General features: G+C 38.9%; 1 protein-coding gene and 1 long non-coding RNA gene across 4 annotated transcripts in view; one reads left to right on the top strand and one right to left on the bottom strand.

Annotated features, from left to right (window-relative positions):
* cntln (centlein) overlaps positions 1-10,852 on the bottom strand; it is a 154,250-nt gene extending 143,398 nt beyond the window's left edge. For 2 of the 3 annotated variants that reach the window (XM_004910865.4, XM_004910866.4), the window contains exons 1-2: positions 10,618-10,852; positions 6,281-6,406 (exon numbers count right to left, since the gene is read on the bottom strand). In XM_004910865.4, coding sequence (XP_004910922.1) covers positions 6,281-6,367 — 87 coding nt within the window. In that variant the 5' untranslated portion in view covers positions 6,368-6,406; positions 10,618-10,852. The remainder of the gene's footprint in view (positions 1-6,280; positions 6,407-10,617) is intronic. The other variant, XM_002935668.5, reaches the window with a different exon arrangement.
* A 5,964-nt stretch (positions 10,853-16,816) lies between these two features.
* On the top strand, positions 16,817-17,554 carry LOC116408323. The gene is made up of 2 exons (XR_004220870.1): positions 16,817-17,158; positions 17,272-17,554. It is a non-coding gene; the product is annotated as an uncharacterized LOC116408323 (long non-coding RNA).
* Positions 17,555-18,579: the final 1,025 nt, after the last annotated feature.

The following is an 18,579-nucleotide window of genomic DNA, read 5'->3' as shown; positions in this document are numbered from 1 at the left end:
TACGGTAATTTGTTGACACAGGGTCAGTTAACATACAATAAGGAAGTAAATTTATAGTGTTTAATATAAAATCACCAATACTACTAGGACATTAGGTTGCAAAGTATGTGTCAGTACATAATGTACGTATATATAAAATATCTATGTATTCAAGTCTGTAAATTGAATATTACCAAGACATAACAAAACTTTTGGCAACTGTGGCCAATATAATTTGACTAAATGTGGAACTCACACTACACGTTGGGAAAAATATACACAATTAAGGATGTTTAAAAACAGCTGCTCTGATAATGCTATAGATCTCATTAAATGCCCATGTGGCACTGCATATGTGGGGAAAATATGCAAATAGTAAAATACCTGTAGGGACCCCAAGATTTGGGCCCCTTAGCTGGGTTCCCCTTTAGACAGGCATACCAGTGGGTGGCCTTGTGGGATATGGACACCTAAGGGTGGTCCTAATTGTGTGTGTAATATAATTATTCTTTCCAGGTTAAAAGAGAGTTTCCTCTGCAATTCAGCAGTAACCACTAGGAGGTGCTGCAATATAAAAGGGGATAACCCATGAAGTCTTACTTTCGGGGACTTCCCCTCTCTAAGAAGTTAGCTACAGGAGCCAGTTTAGATAATTCAGTTAGATATTTTATAGTCACCCTAGGTGTGAAGGGATAGATAGTGTTATTTAGTTGGACAGTTTGAGGCCCCTCCGAGAAAATCAGTGAGGTTATTACCTCCCGGCATTACTGTCCGTAGTTCAGGTACATTCAGTGGCTAGATCAGGTTACAGCATATTCCCAAAGAGGGGAGATTTGGAGAAAGAGAAGGTCCTGGTTTGGACATTGGGGAGAGATACCTGAATCTGTATTACTGAATACTGTTTGGAATAAATAAAGAAGTTTGTTTGGTTTATCGGCAATCTCAAGACTCCTGGTTAATTCCTCCCCAGCTGGATCACCAGCAACCGGGTAAGCACTCACCCAAGGGGCAGCAAGGTCCCGGGAGTTGCAGGAAGTTTGCCAAGTTGAGGCCTACACAACTCATCACAGCTCAAATAACACACACACTCAAATATACTTATAACCAACACTCACGGTGTGCTACATACTAAATAGGAATCATTTAAAAAAAAAAAAAATTTGTTAAAGATCCCCACACAACACAGAAATCCCTAATATACCTATCACTGTAATCCGGCTAGGGCGTATGGTAACAGGTAAGCAATTACAATCACTGGGGTTGCCTGTTGGCACCCCACAGTGAATTATCCTTTCCTTCTCCTTTGTATGTATGTATATCTTTATTTATAAAGTGCTACTTAAAGTATGATAATAAATACAAGGTACAGTTGCAACAAGTTAAGAATCAAAGACAAGAGGATAGAGGTCCCTGTCCCGTAGAACTTACAATCCTTTAAGTTGTGTTTGGGTGGAGTTCCCCTTTAATATTATCATATTTTACAACAGTGGGTGCATTATTCAGTGGGTACATTCTAGTGTTTTGACACTATACTTCGAGATAGTGTAAATCCCCTTTGGGGAAAAACAGGCAGCTTTCTGAAGTTACCCAAAGTTTCCTTGCGAGGCTGGTGGGAATGCATTTGGAGGATTTAAAATGCCGACGGTAGAGATTCATGTGGGCGGCTTGTCTGTCTTAGCCCTTAAATTATTCGAACATCTGGTTTATTTTGCCATGTAATGGTTCTAGAGTAACCTGTAGGACAAATCAGCTTACATTGTTGGAGTTTGTCTTTTATTGATACCTTCAATGGCAGCTCACTTTGCTGTTACAGGCTTTAGGTTTTGTGTTCAATTTTTTTCAACATTTACATTACTGGGGTCTGCAAAAACTATGGTTATATAAGCTTTGCCTCCACAGTCTGCAGCTTTTCTTTTTCATCTTTTTCTCATTTATCATACTTTCCCCCCTCTCTCTCAACAGTTACATCAATTATAAAATTTCCTATGAAAATGAGCAGTGGTCTGTCTTGCCCAAATACAGATTCTGTCTGTTCTGTGTCAACTCATAAGCCTGTGGACCTTACTTGCCCTACTTCATAAGCCTGAGTGCCATTCTTGGCACAATTAATCAATATCTGTACCACTCTCATCCAATAAATCAGTCTTTCCATTCCCCTGTTACATAAAATCCATACAACCCTGCTCTCTCTACATCAAAGATACTAGCTTCTGTGTGTATCTACCCACCACAATTCCAGCCAACACATGTTTCTTTACCAGTGGAATTACCCTCTGCATTTGTCACCCCATATACATCAGCCTTTCCATCTCGTTTCCAATTTGATGCACTAACCTCCTAATCCGTTTGCCCAACACAGAGTCCACAAAGCTCCTGAAGCTTAAAAATTGGAATGCTTTACTAACAAATGAGAATGCAGTGTTGCATTCCACAGATTATAGCTGGAAATCAAATACAGTGTTTAACACCCTATGTGTTTTTTAAGTCAACCTACTAAGCCTGCCACTTGCTAGTGAGAATATGTTGCATTTCAAAACATATAGTCATCATATATGGGGGACAAGAGGTTCAATTAGATCTAGATTGCAAGCTCTACAGGGCAGGGACCTCCATCCTCTTGTGTCTTTGACTCTTAACTTATTGCAACTGCACCTTGTATTTATTTGTAGTTATTTATATGTATTTATTCAAATTTTTATTTGTCACATACACAGTCATACACAGTACGATATGTAGTGAAATGCTTATATGACCGCCATTGACCTTAAAAAGAGAATTACAGCTTGTATAAGAAATAAATATGAATAAAGAGATACGATAGAAAATTAAATTCAACTAGGATACAAATAGAAATAAAAATAGAAATATACAATAAAAATAGAAATATACTGTACAATAGATACAATAGGAATTTTGAAATTTGGTGAAAGAAAGATGGTATGCAAATATGCATAAAAAGTGTCTTATTAAGGTGCCTTTTTTTTTAAGTGACTTTGTGCAATGGTCCAGAATGTAAACATAAACATGTAAGTGAAGATATGAGTGTAGATTGTGCGTGAATGTGTCCATAGTGTCCATGGATGTTCAAGGACTGTATTAATTCTGCATATGGGTGTGGTTGAGAGACCTTATCGCCTGCGGGAAGAAGCTCATCCTTATTCTCTCTGTGTTGGCCTTCAGGGAGCGGAATTGCTTCCCAGACTGCAACAGTGAACAATCCATTACTGGGATGGCTGAGGTCCTTCACGATCTTCCTGGCCTTGGTCCAGCACCGCTTGGTGTAGATTGAGTGCAGGTCAGGGAGCTCGGTGCGGATGATGCGCTCAGCTGATCGCACCACCCTCTGTAGAGCTCGTCTGTCTTGCATGGTGCTGTTCCCGAACCAGGTTGTGATGTTTCCCGTCAGGATGCTCTCTGTGGTGCAGGAGTAGAAATTCCTGAGCACCTTGGAGGGCAGTCTGAAGTCTCTCAAGCGTCTCAGGTGGTACAGACGCTGCCGGGCCTTTTTTACTACGGTGTTTATGTGACAGGACCATGCCAGGTCCTGCGTGATGTGAACACCGAGGTATCTGAAGCTGTCCACTCTCTCTACTGGGCTCCTGTTGATGACGGGGGTCTGGTAGTTCCTCTCCTGCTTTTTACTGAAGTCCACTATCAACTCCTTTGTCTTGCCGATGTTCAGGAGGAGATTGTTGTTCTGGCACCAGTTCTCCAGATTTCCAATCTCCTCCAGGTAGGCCGTCTCGTTGTTGTTCGTGATTAGGCCGACCACGACAGTGTCATCAGCCAACTTGATGACAGTGGTGGAGTTGGTAGTGGCCACGCAGTCATAGGTGTATAAAGAGTACAGCAGGGGGCTCAGAACACAACCCTGAGGAGCTCCAGTGTTGAGAATGAGGGAGGCTGAGATATGTCCGCCCATCCTTACTGCCTGTGGTCTGCCAGTTAGGAAATTGGAGACCCACTGACACATAAATGAACTGAGTCCCAGGTGCTCCAGCTTGGTGATTAGTGTGGAGGGAATTATGGTATTAAATGCAGAGCTGTAGTCGATGAAGAGCATTTTAACATAAATCCCTCTTCGAGTGTCCAGGTGAGTGAGTGATGTGTGGAGGAGATGAGAAATTGCATCGTCTGTGGAGCGGTTTGGGCTGTCATCAAGGTATGCAAACTGTAGAGGGTCCAGTGTGTCGGCTAGTGAAGAAATGATGATGTCTCTGACTAGGCGCTCAAAGCACTTCATCACTACTGAGGTGAAGGCTACAGGGCGATAATCATTGAGAGAAGCAGGATGGGGTTTCTTCGGGACAGGAACAATGATGGACTCTTTGAAGCATGTAGGGATAACCGACTGAGATAAAGAGATGTTGAATATCTCAGTGAACACAGGTGCTAGCTGGTCAGCGTAGGCTCTGAGAATACGACCTGAGATGCCGTCTGGTCCTGCTGCTTTCCTGGTGTTCACTCTCTTGAAGGCTCTCCTCACGTCATGCTTGGAGATGATGAACGTGCTTCCGGTACTGGCAGTGTCTTCCTGTCTACAGCCGTTAGCACCGCTAGTATTAGCATCGCTAGCGACTTAAGCTGCAGCCTTGAAGCGAGCATAGAATGTGTTCAGCTCGTCTGCCAGAGTTGCGTCTGCGTTTGTCATGACGGTTGTTGGTGTTTTATAGTCCGTTATTGTTCTTAGTCCCTGCCACAGGCTCCTAGAGTCACTCTGTTGGAGCTTTTATTTATTGTTTATTTATTGTTATACTGTGTATTTATCATCTTAATAACCCCCTGTTTGTATTAATGTATTCTACTGTACAGCGATGTGTACATAAGTAGCCTTTTATAAATAAAGATACATACATACATACATACAATTAAATCTCTTCACATTTGCAAGGCAACCCTTGTAATTTTTTAAATTTATACTTTCTGCTTGTACCCTGCTTCCTCTCAAATCACTGTCTGTTTGCCAGAATAAATGTCCACATTTCCCATTGTTACAGTTGGAATGGAAATCTGATATTTAATTTAGTCAGGACTAAACAATTTGGCTTAAAGGACAATGAAAGGTTAATGGAAAATACATCTCATTCAATATGAATGGTTTATTATCTCTTACAGCACAGTTTTGCAAGCACCCTGGCGTCTTGTAGGAGTAATGGCACTCTGAGCCGAAGGCAAGGCAAGGCCTCTGATGATATCAGAAAAATCTACTTGCACTTCCTGCTGGCTGCCAGCAGCAGTCTTGAACCTCAACAGGAGTAATTTTGAGTCTCTGTGCATGCTTGAAATCTGAACCTTTCCTCTGTTCTGCCCTGGTGATTGGCGCACGTGCAGTAACGAGCATTGAGGGAACAGAATCTGTTTCAAGATGGTGGCAAATTTAGGGAAAAGGAGCAGAAACTTTGATATTTAAATAAATTCTTACATCTTATATTTGGCGAGTATAAACTATAGCAATCTAACTTTACCCTATGAGGATTACTAAGGGGATAGTGTTTTAAATTTGACTTACGTTCTGCTTTAAAGGCCAGTTTGCTGGTCATATGAAAAGGACATTTTTATGTAAACAATGGAAAGGTATAGACAAAGGAAAGCTATGTCCGATATTGGAATTTTCCAGTGGAGTGAGTTTTACAAACCAATAGCCTTTAATATAAAATAACTTGCAAATGAAACAGGTTAAATAGATTGCTAACAAAAAAAACAAAAGCAGAGCTACCACAAGGCATATTATCATATTGAATTATAATAAATGATTTAATATTTTCCTTTCATCATCCTCATTAGAATAATTTCTCTTTGTATTTTCTTCATTAATAATGGATGCAGGTAAAAGAAGGTGTTTTTGTAGAATGGAAACTGACAAAAGAGGGACTCCTTTAACACACTGATGTGCCACTGAGACAGTAACATGAATTGTAATTCAGGATCTTGCAGTTTAAGATAAAAAGATTTAGACTGCACGTGGTTTTTAGTAAGTGTATGCATGATTAAAGGAAAGGCATTCAATAGTTCTTTGTTTTTGTTAATTCTAAGCATTTAACCTTTTACCCAATGGCACATGGCAAGAAAACAGCAGTGAAGCTTGTAGAGTAAGGGCATCAGCCTGTAGATGTTGGGAACTACAACTCCCTCTATACCACATATGGCTGAATGGAGATATGCTGCAGCGGACATGTAAGGTTATCCAAAATATAATAATTTGAAACAACTGGCAGATGGATTTTTCCTTTATAGACCACAACCGCTACTCTTTTTGCTATTATGCAGGTGAAATTTAAATGTGTAAAAGTCTCCCTCATACCTGGCACTGAGACAACTCTTCATTTAAGTGCTCTACTTCTTCTTCAAGTTTACGAATGCATTCTTGATAATTTTTCTTTGCTGCCATGATTGTAGGATAACTTGTAGGATTACTCTTTAGAAAATCCTAAAATGATTAAAAAAAAATTGCATATTGGGTTAATTGACTTTATTTGATATTCTTGTGTAAACAGATAGATGAGAAATCCTGTGCCTTATAATATAAATTCAAAGGTGCAGTTTTTACTGTACATAGAAGAATAATTTGGAGAGCACAGTGTTTTACCTACAATTACAAGGAAATCAGTCTCCCAGGCTTTGTGAAAATCCACAGTGAGTAAAAACAGCAGTTTGTGCAGAATGATCCTGCAGTAGTGGGGGTTTAAAGCAGAGTGGGGGATTCCAGCAGGCACTGGATTATAATCTACTGGTGTTGTGGATTGGTTGCAGCTCAGGGATGGTGCTAATTCACATTTGAATATGGGAAGTGATTGTGGGTCCAGTCGGTCACTAGGAAAGGCCTTAATCCCACAAGCTCTAATACAGAAGTCCAAATGAGAAAACCCTAAATTAAATTAAAGGGATACTGTCCTGATTAATATGGTGCACTCTTTATTTCTAAATTACATTGTTTACATAGAAAATAATTCTCTCTACCATTTAAATGTTATTCTTGAACCAACAAATGTATTTTTTCTAATTGTAATATTGGTGTGTAGGCAGCCATCTCAGTGCATTGTGCCTGAGTCTGAGCTTTTAGAAGGAGCCAGCCTGAACTGCTTTCAGGTAACCTATTGTTACTCCTACTCCCATGTAACTGGAGGAGTCCCAAACTGGACTTGGATTTCTTACTATTGAGTGCTATTCTCATATCTACTGAGAGCTGCTATCTTGCTACCTTTCACTCTGTTCTGCTGATTGGCTGCTGGGAGGGGGGGTGTTATCACTCTAACTTGCAGCTCAGCAGTAAAGTGTGACTGAAGTTTATCAGAGCACAGGTCACATGGTTGTGGCACCCTGGGAAATGAAGAATATGGCTAGCCCCATGTGAAATTTCAAAATTAAATATAAAAAAATCTGTGTTTTTGAAAAACAGATTTCAATGCAGGATTCTGCTGGAGAAGCTCTGTTAACGGATGCATTTTGAAAACACATGTTTCCCCAAACAACAGTCCTTTAATACTTCCAGAACTGGTAATAAGATACATTATAACACCTATTTTACATTTTTCAGGGGACCAGGAGAACATTATGTAAAATCCAGAAAAATGTAAAATCACGGAAATGTGTTAAAGCAGCTCATTCTTAAAAAGTCCTAAAAACATGTAAGCATGTGAGTCAGTTTTACTTTGAAAGACAATACTTACTGTGTTAATAAGATGGGTTCAGGAGTGCCACATTAATGTTACACTATGGAGGCATGTGCAAGGTCTCTCACAGATGCACAACATAAAGCAATAAGTGATTTGTGCATGACTATATAAGGTGCAGACTAATCGTTACACACTATTTACCCAGAGCCATGGTAAAATATGTATCTGGTTAGTATGTAAGTACATAGTACATTAAACCTCTTAATTTCACAAATAATACCAGTCATAAAGGAAAAGGGCCATTTTAAAGACACATTTCCTATGTAAAAAGTAATACATATACCATTGCTTTGGGCAGTGCTGTCAAAGCTGCGCCCATACAAAATGATGCATACATCAGTCAGATGCTAGCATATTCCACTCCATGAAATATGCAATGTTAACAACTTTAGGGGGGAGAAGAAGTAGAGTTGTGCAGGGCCTGGTCACATCACGTAAGTCACGCAAATTATATAACTTATGCATAAACTTATAACTTATGCATTTACTCCTGCCTGCATCCTCACCCCTGGCTACTACCTTTTCTGCCCCAGCTTGGTCCTCGGCGTGTCATGTCACCATGTCCTAGGCGTCATTAGCGTCGGCTGGTGGGATGCGGTGACGGGATGTGCTGGGGCAAAGGACCACACTGAGGCAGACAGGTGAGGATGCTGTGGGGGCAGGGGGGCTGTAGTTTGAGGACTAACTATAGTCCGGCCCCCCAACAGTCTGAGGGACTGTGAACTGGCCCCGTTTAAAAAGTTTGAGGACCCCTGTTATAGAGGTTAGTGGCACAAAGGTTAGCATTGCTACCTTGGAGTGCTGGGGTTGAAGGTTTTATTCCAGCCAGAAAGGAAATTTGTATGTTCTCCCTATGCTTGGAGGTTCCCTCCAGTACTCCAGCTACCTTCTATACTTGAAAAAAACATACAGTCAGGTCAATTGGCTCCTGATAAAACTGACCATAGTTTGTGAATGTGATAGGCAACTTAGACTGTAAGATCCACTGGGGCAGGGACTAATGTGAATGATGTATAATCACTGTAAACTGCTGTGGAATATGGTAAGCACCATCAATTTAATTTCTTGTGTTACTGGTCCTTTTACTGAAACCTAGGTTGCTAAAAACTTGGTTCTCATTTCACCATTTTCTAAATATTCTTGTAAACAGGCTTTTTAACCTGCGTTACCATGTCGTAATTTTTTTGAGTTTTCCCTACGGTAACTGTGTAATGAGGGTAGCGCAGGGAAATTTGGATTTTCAATTTTCTCTAAATTCAATACTTCTAAAAGAGCTAAAAGTTCCAAGACATCACACCACTGGTTCAACAGCAAGCCCATGAGCATGGAAAAAATTCTGGTCCTGGGCCCCCTTACATTACCTCATCTGTCTCCCCTAAACCTTCTGCTGTATGAGGGAGTGAGTGCTGGGCATATGCTAGAGTCCAGTGCTGATCCAATCAGGCAACAAGCACCCAACACAGACCCACTGACTGGCAACCAGACCTGGGTCTCACTCATCACAGGCCTGCTACACTACCTGGGGGGGGGGGGCATATTTAATACCAGCATCAGCGATTTTCTGCCCGAAACCAGACAATTTTGTTGGTATTCCACTGGTACTCAAGCTGGTGAAAGACTCCAACACATGGTACTGCAGTATGTTCCTGGTAATAACATGACTTAAAATGATAAAGTAATACAGATACCATTGCTTTGGGCACTGCTGTCAAAGCAGCGCCCATATAAAATGATGCATACATCATACAGAAGCCAGATCCTAGCATATTCCACTCCATGAGTATGCAATGTTAACAACTTCAGGGGGGAGAAGGGGTACAGTTGTGCAGGGCCTGGTCACATTGCGTAAGTCACGCAAATTATATAACTTGTGCATAAATTCCACAAACTCCATAAACTCCAAAACTTGTGCAATTTATGTAATTTCTGCAAGCAATGCCTAGAAAACTACATAACTTGCGTAGAAACTTAAGTAACTTGCATATCAAGCAAAAGACAATGCATGGAAGCTTTGCAAGGACAAACTCGACTGACCACCAATGAATTAAATAAAAAGGTAAATTCATAACTGCCTGACTCCCTATGCATTCCCAGAAAGCTGGAGATTTCAACTTATAAATCAGAAACCAGATTAGACAGAATGCAAGGAGTAAGATATGTTATTCTGGTGGTTGCTTACAGTAATTTTAAAGATAAAAAAGGCTTACTTCTTTAATGTAACTTATGCAAAAACTTATGTAACTTTCATATCAAGCAATGACAGCAGAGAGCAGGGGTACAAAGGTAAGAAGGGGTTAAACCTAGGGCAAAATCTAGTGCCACCCCCCATAAACTGAATAACTTATTAACACATTACTCAATGGAACTCTTGATACGAAATTCTTATTATAGAGTAACATCAGCTCTGAATTGCAAATACAAGGAATGTGGGCAAAATGTTGGTACTGTGTGTTTGTGTGCATGGGGGCCCATATAAATAACTTGGGCTGGGCCTGTCAGCCCTGTAAGAAGCTATCACAGTCACTTTCTGCTCCCCTATTGGTAACTGACTCTCATTTGCTGTTCATCCATTAACATTTCCTGCAAGTATTTCATTGGCTTCAGGCCCTTCCAGTAATAAGGAAATTATGAAAAGCCCCTCACTATTGAGTTCCATGGTAAAAGCACTGGGTTATGTAATAAAAGGCACTAAATTTACCCAGGCGCAGTAACCCAGCACCACCAATCATCCAGAAGCAGTGACTGGTCAGCTGTTTAAAAGCAAACATCTTATTGGTTACCGTGCCATAGCAAATTCTGCATCTTTTATTATATATATAGTTGCAATTACAATTGGGCTCATACAGCAGGATAACGGACTGATGACCCGTAATAGACTTAGAAATTACAACAAGGGCTATATAAATGGTGCTTAGTGTGTATTATGAAACACCCCTTGAGGAAAAAAATAAATATTAGAACTCACCTGAGAGTTCCATAAACTATATAAAATAATTCAGCCAATACGTGGTCATAGAACGCCTTCATGTCCTACAATACTCGTTACATACCGCCCAACAAAGCTCGCAGTTCTAAATAGCTGTTTAAATTTCCCGCAACTCCGTCCAAATGTTTAGCTCCTCAGCTCCTGACAGCTGGCTCATCCACACATCGTAAATCTCATCTCGCGAGAGTGAGACGTCAGAAATGGACGCTGTGCGTAGCTGCCTGCGGGGTGGTGACGCGCAAGGGGGCGGAGTCACAACCTTAAGGCGCTAGGATTAGGCGGCAGGTTGTAGATGCCGCGGAAAGCCGCGGGCGCTTGCTGACTATTTTCTCTTAGAGGCTATGTTTGTCAGAACAACAACAAAACAAAACAAAACATTTTTAGTTCGTGCTTGCTGCCCATACCTGCTGCTTTCAAACCTCCTTTTTCCAATAGTTGACTAAAATAAGCAGTTCATTTTGTATGGTCAGTGGAGCTTTTATTTGTGCCAAGGTACGGCAGTAGCCTCTATTGGAGCATTTACACGTAATATATGGTTAGAAGTCATTTTTTTTTCTGGTCACAAATCTTAAGCTAGCCAGGGAAATAGAAGAAAAAAACATTTTCCTGGTAATTACCAGCAATGCCTGCCGTGCTTTACTCCCAGTTTTAACAACAAAAAAAAATTTGTGCAAACTAACATACTCTTTGGTGCTTTGAGGGTCCCAGATTTTTTTTTTTTTTCTGTAGACAAGAACCAAACATTTAGTGATTAAAAGGGATAAAGAGAAGAGGAAAATGAAGGTGATACTCAGCAAAAGTAATTTTGCATACTTTTTTTTCATAGTGGCACAAAATGATCCCAGAGTTTTTGTGCAATGGCAAGATTTTCAATGGGTGAAAATGACCAAATGAAGTCGCTGGGTGAACAAGAAGGCCAATGCATCCTCTTACCCCTCAGGCAGTTTCCAGGCTGCCTCTGTACATGTGTGGGCACACCATGTTTTGCACAGAAGCAAAGTTTGGTTATGCACCTTTGAAGCTAAAATAACAGTTTTCCTGTTCAGTCTCCAACACTAACCTCAAGCACTTTGCAACATTCCCAGAAGCAGAAACTTGGGCTAAATTGGGGATCAAACATATCGAACACTTGTACACAAATGGACAATAGCCATGCACAGAATGGGCCCAACCCCACCAACACTTGCCAAATACAGTTATACAAACTTACCTACTTAGCCAGAGGCTGTATAAACAAATTTGGAGGCATCTGGTCCCCATGGCTTGACTCTCCAGCAACAACCACTGAATGAAGAATGAGACTGTCCAGCTCCCCTCTTCCTATCCCCTCTTTCCTACTTTCCTTTAACCTTTCCAGTTAAAATCAATAAAAAATACTTAAAAAAAAAAAAAATCACTGTCTCAGCAGGGTTCACTTTCCTAAGTTGGCTTCTGTTACCTAAATCTTGTTAAGCCTTCTTATAGTGTTTGGATCTTGCTACCCACCTTGATCTTAGCTTGTCTTTGACTACATTTTTGCCCAACCCTTTTGTGCTTTGTTTACTCTGGTCCTAACTCTGAAGTGTGCAGGTTCCCTTTTAAGTGCTAAAAAGTCTTGGCCCCAGAAGGACATTATGGGGCCCATTCAAAAAACCACAATTTTTATTTTTGAGAAAAAAACATTATTTCTAATTCATAGAACTTTTCGTTATATCGACAATATTTTCATTAAAATTCCGCGACTTTTTCGTGGTTTGCGTTAATTCCTGCGAAAAAGTATTAGTAACATTTCAGAATTCATTCAAGCTTTGGTATCGTGACTATCTATTGAAGGTTTCAAAGCCAGAAAGGTTTTCGAGCCGTTTACAATCAGGACTTTCGAATCGCAACCACAATAATTTTGAACGACCAAGAAAAGAATTTTTGCGACATTTTTGCACATCCGAAATTATCGTGGTTATCCGAATTTTTTCCAATCGTGGTTTCATGAAGGGGCCCCTAAAAATTACCTGTATGTAATGTTGGTTGTTTTGCTCTGATAGGGCTGCTTTGTAAGTAATCATTACTTGAAGCTGGTAAACCTGATTATTTTGCCAACCTGACTGTCTCTTCTCGTCCTGCCAGCTATAGCTTCTTATGCTATCGCACTCCTGCTGCACAAATTTAGCAGCCCCCCATAGAGGAACATGGGGTAATGTAAAAGCATAGGGCAAATACTTTTAAGACAAAACTTTAAAAAACATGCAGTAACAATGTTATAATAGATTTAAAAAGGGTTCAATTTTTTATTGTCAGTATTTCTTTACTTCATGGAGGAGTAGGACCACATCAGCTATCACCCAGGGTTCCTTATACACAGTCTGCTAGTTATTTTGATTCTAGTCAAGTTTTATGCAAAAACCCCTCTTGCTAAAAAAACATAATTTGTGATATAGGGGCACATTTATCAAAGTACGATTGATTCCGAATAAAAAAAAAAATTGTATTTTTTCAAATTTATAGAACTGTGTGTATTTTCTACGTATTTTCTCTAATTTGCGCAACTTTTTTGTACTTTGAGACAAATTTTACACAACAAAATCGTATTTGTTGCAGCGAGTGCGAAAGTTTTGGATTCATTAAAGCTTTGTTATCGTGACTTTCCTTTGGCTAGGTTGGAGCTGCAGATTGCCATTGACTCCTATGGGAGGCTTCCAAAAACATGCACAGAAGGATCAAAGTCAGAAATGTTTTCCCGCCATTTACAATCGTTTGGATACAAAAATTTCCCGACTTTCAGATCGCCAATAGGATATTATCGTTACTATTACGATTTTTTTCGTAAGCATTTTCGTGACATTTCCGATCATCAGAAATTATCGTATCCGAATTTTACCCATTTCGGGATTCGAACTCGTACTTTGATGAATCTGCCCCGTAGTATAAAGTTTGCCAGATGAGTTTTATAGTAGTAATGCATTTGTGTGAAACTTCACTGGAGGAATGGAAATGCAATTGTTCATAAAATACACTTTTAGTGGAATTATGAATGATGCTGCTGTTTTGAGACATTTACATAATATTTTTCATATTCTTTTTGGAATATGCTCATCAAGTCATTCCATTAACACATGAGTCCTGTGTATGAGGCAACTTTAAACTTGGAACAGAAGGGGCAATGCAAATGTTTATCAAGACTGGGCCTGTTTTTCTGTAGCAGCAGGTTCACAGTTTCAGATCAGTTAGGGGCAGATTTATCAATTGGTCACATTTTTGATTAGTGATTCCTATTTTTTTGCACTGATTATCATATATAGGTCAATGGGAGCTGTCCCAGGCATTTTTTTTTACGGTTCCTTCACTTCAAAGCTAGATTTTTTACGTTTTTGGGGGGGGGGGGGGAGGTGGGCAAAAGGTATTTGTGTGTTTTTTTTAACACATTTTTGCAAAAAATTTTTATATTCAGTTTCTTAATAAATAAGGAAACTGTCTGCTCTTGGCCTGTACAACCACTGCTCATCGGGCAATATTATTTTTATTCTTTGTATAGAGACAACATATTCTGCTGTGCTGTGAAGCTGGAGCCTGCAATCTAAGGTCCAATTAATATTAACACTGGTCAGTTTGGTCAAGGAACAGCCTGTCAGCATGCATTTCTTTTTGCAGCCATGCAAGCAATGTTTGGAAGTGCTCTATTTGTTTTAACTGGTGTTTTTCACCTTGGGTTTAAAGGGCATCTATTATAGCAAAATTGTTTCCACCCCCTATGGGTGCAAGCTACTCTGGTTAGAGGTAACAATACTATTTTGGGCAGAAAATGCCTATAGCAAGTGATATGCGAAAATATAGGGAGGGCTCTCTTTACCTCTTGCATTGGTTGTATTTTTGTATGTAATCTGTATTCAGTGTACACCCCCATTTATTGTACAGTACAGGTATGGGACCTGTTATCCAGAATGCTTGGGACCTGAGGCTTTCCAGATAAGGGATCTTTCCATAATTTGGATCTCCATACCTTAAGTCTGCTAAAAATCATTTAGATATTGAATAAACCCAATAGGATTGTTTTGCCTCCAATAAGGATTGATTATATCTTAGTTGGGATCAAGTACAAGGTAATGTTTTATTATTACAGAGAAAAAAGGAATTTATTTTCAGAAATTAGAATTATTCGCTTATAATATAGTCTATGGGAGACAGCGGTTCCATAATTCTGAACTTTCTGGATAACGGGTTTCTGGATAATGGATCCCATACCTGTAATGCAGAAAATATCGTCACTTTATAAATATGTTTTAATAATAATACTGTGTATGTTTACTGTGTATATTTATTACAGTGGTACCCACAAACTGGCACAAGAATAATTAAATAATATTCCAGCCTTCTTAGATAAGTAGCATAAGATAATTTGTCTTGCAGTCACCCTTTTATGATTACAACACATGGTATATATCTCTCTGAACTTTATAAGCACTTTTTATTTAAATTTGTCACCTGTCAAGACCAACTGAAGAGCTCCTAACAGATGGTCGCTGTTTCTCCCTCAACACCCCCCCAATACACTTTTACAAGGTAAACATATGCAACAGAAGTTATTGTGTACTGTTAATACAGAATGAAAATATTTAAAAACAAAAAAGCTAATGCATGCAAAATGCAATGATTTGCTAACTAATCTATAAATAACATTGTATAACCCTTTGTTTGTAGCACCATTTTAATTAATTGGAATTGGAAATCCAGTAAACTTACAACTCAAAATCCAGTTTCAGAAATTGTTACATTATGGGCTAGATTTATGATTGCTCAAGCAAAATCACTCCGACTTTTCCTGTCCCTTTCATTACAATGCAATCGCTTTAGCACAGTATCTCCTAACAAAGGTGTTTGGTGACCTCGCTGGTCTATTTCAGTCAGCACCAGCATTGTATCCCTAAAACCAGTGATGTATGAGTTCTACTAAATAAATCAAATTATTTTGCTACAATATTCCAGCTTTACTTAAAATTGTAAAATTAAATATTCACCTTTTCTCCAAATTGCCTCTAATCTGTACAATATTTGCACATGTTTAAATGGCTAAAAAAACTGGTCTACAGTGTAAAGCATACTTGTAAACTGAGAGCTTCATAAGGTCTGTGTTTAAAAAAACAAAAAAAACAATAACAAGCTTATACCAACTACATGCAAGGTATTTTTTTTTTATAGGAAACTGTTTAATACCAGATCTGAAACTTTTAAAGTGTTATTTAATATTCTTTATATTATATAATATTGAAAGGCCTGATAAGTTTCATATGCCTCTGTTGCTATAGCATATTTAGCAGACTATGGGGCACATTTACTAACCCACGAACGGGCCGAATGCGTCCGATTGCGTTTTTTTCGTAATGATCGGTATTTTGCTATTTTTTTCGGAAAATTGTCGCGACTTTTTCGTTACCAATACGATTTGCTCAAAAAAACGCGAGTTTGTCGTAGCCATTCCGAAAGTTTCGCAAAATAGCGATTTTTTCGTAGCGTTAAAACTTGCGCGAAACGTCGCGCCTTTTAAGCTAACGAAAAAAGGCGCTACGAAAAAATCGCCAGATTTTGCGCAACTTTCGGAATGGCTACGAAAAACTTGCGTTTTTTCGCACAAATCGTATTGGTAACGAAAAAGTCTCGGTAATTTCCGAAAAGTCGTAAAGTCGCCGAAAAAAATCTCAAAAAATACGAAAAAGTCGCAAAATGTTCGTTTTCCAATCGGAATTTTTCCAATTCGGATTCGAATTCGTGTCTTAGTAAATCAGCCCCTATATGTTGCTCTCTCAGTTTTTCAGCTACCAGAGAATGTGGTCTCTCCCAATTCATAGGATCTTTGTGTTGTCCAATGTAGTACTTTTACGATAGCCTCTGCCTTTACGGATCTTAAATGTTTGCATACAAGAGAAATTTCTTTTAAGACCTTGCTGTAGGGATTCTATGTGCAATACATTTAAGGTCTTTCAGTTTCCGTTCTGTGTTTTTGTTGTGTAATTTGGACTTCTTTTTATGAAAGCATATTGCTATATATTTACCTCTGAGGATTGCTGTGCTTTGTGGACTTCCCACAATGTAGAAACTTTAGTTAGGTAACATTTATAATCAGTGCTAAATTGAGGATGATATAATAAGTATGGCATTGCGGGAGCAAAATTAGGCATTTGGTACGAAACTGAAAATAAAGAAATTAGAAAATGAAAGCAAAGATATGATTGGTTGCTGTTGGTAACTGCACTGGTGCAATTTAGCAAAAAAGTCGAAAAGTGATGTTGAGGGGAAAGAAGGCATTAAAAAAGCTGCATTTCAACACATATCTTTTTTATTTATAATGCAGCAAGTATCGCAGATATTTTGTATTTAAATTAATTAATACATTTTCATTTCTTGCTATGCTTTTGCTAACTGGCTGTTTCATGTCTTAAGTCTAGAACATTGTATTACTATTGAAGGTCTTGCTACAAGCACTGTCATGAATAGCAGGCCACTGTTGTCTTCAATACAGGGATTCAGCAACAAAATCAACAAAGCTCTATGGGTAACCTAACAAAAAATATATGACCAGGCTGTTGACTGTCTCTGTGTGTATACAGTGAAGCTGCTACATTAACTGTACTGAAGTTCTACATTTCACTTTGCACACTGGTTTAGGTCATGTTCAGATCCTGCCCCAGGCTACAACTCTATCATCTCAGCAAGACTTGCTAAAGAACATATGGAAGGATCAGTGTGTTTTGGCTGCAGTTTTGAATTCCATGTCTGAACTCTAGCGGGATTCGGTTGTGGCTGTTTTCAGATGACAGCAGGCATGTCTACTGTAAGAAATAATTGTTCACATGACTCTGAATCACTGAATTAACATTTTTTGTTCAATGTAAAGTATTGTGTCAAGCTAAAATGCACTGTTAATAAACATTTGCAATGCAATTTTGAATGTATTTTTTTGCTTTGTAAGTATTTTAAAAAAATCTTTCTAAAGAGTACCTCTCCTTTGCTTTTAAAAATCAGTTGTGTTTTTGACAATGGGCAAAAACTTGAAAGTTACAGCTTGGCTGCTGTCATACCCCCCACTATTGCCTTCAACCACTTGAATGCTGTTTGGTGTGCTTTTAGATTTTCTGTAGATTTTTCTTTCTTTGAAGGTCATATAACTTTGAATACCGTGAATTACAGAGTAATAGCCGTAAGGGCAATGACATATGAGGAGATTAGTTGCCCCACAATTAATCTCCTCTAGCAGTGACAACTAATCTTTGAATGCTTTCCTACAAGAGATTTAGGGGCACATTTACAAAAGCACGAATGCTTGAGCATTCATGCGAATGCTCCAAGCTTATTTTCGCAGATTTTTTCGGGCGTCTGCACGACTTTTTTCGTATGGCGCACAACTTTTTCGTATGGCGCACGACTTTTTCGGACGTTTGCACGAAAAAATCGGAAAGGTTTTACCGTTGTTTACAATTGTTCGGTACGAAAATTTCGTGACTTTCGGATCGCCAATACGATATTATCATGACTAATACGATTCTTTCATAAGCATTTTCGTGATATTTGCGATCTTCCGAAATTTTCGTTTCCAATACGATTTTTTCCCATTAGTGATTCGGATTCGTGGATTAGTAAATGTGCCCCTTAGTGTAAATAGGCAGCAGGAAAACATATGTGTTGCTTGCAAGGAAACTTTGGGTTACTTCAGCTGGTAGAAAAGCATTCAGAGGATATTAGTCGCCACTGCTAGATGAGATTAATTAACTAACCTCATCATGTATCATTGCCCTTACAGTATTTGGTGTTTTTTAGTCCACCTATCACTGCCAAGTAAACTGACATGTTGTACTAAATCTGTACAGGTAAGAAGCAAGTTTACAGATAGTTTACAGACAGATATACCAAAACTTCATATTTTACAATTTGAAAATTGAGTTCTCTTTAAAGGAACAGAAAAAAATGAAAAATGAT

This window comes from Xenopus tropicalis, chromosome 1 (genome assembly GCF_000004195.4).
Source record: "Xenopus tropicalis strain Nigerian chromosome 1, UCB_Xtro_10.0, whole genome shotgun sequence".
NCBI classification, from domain to species: domain Eukaryota; kingdom Metazoa; phylum Chordata; class Amphibia; order Anura; family Pipidae; genus Xenopus; species Xenopus tropicalis.
The sequence above is the reverse complement of the archived record's forward strand: the minus strand, read 5'-3'. Positions and strand labels throughout refer to the sequence as shown.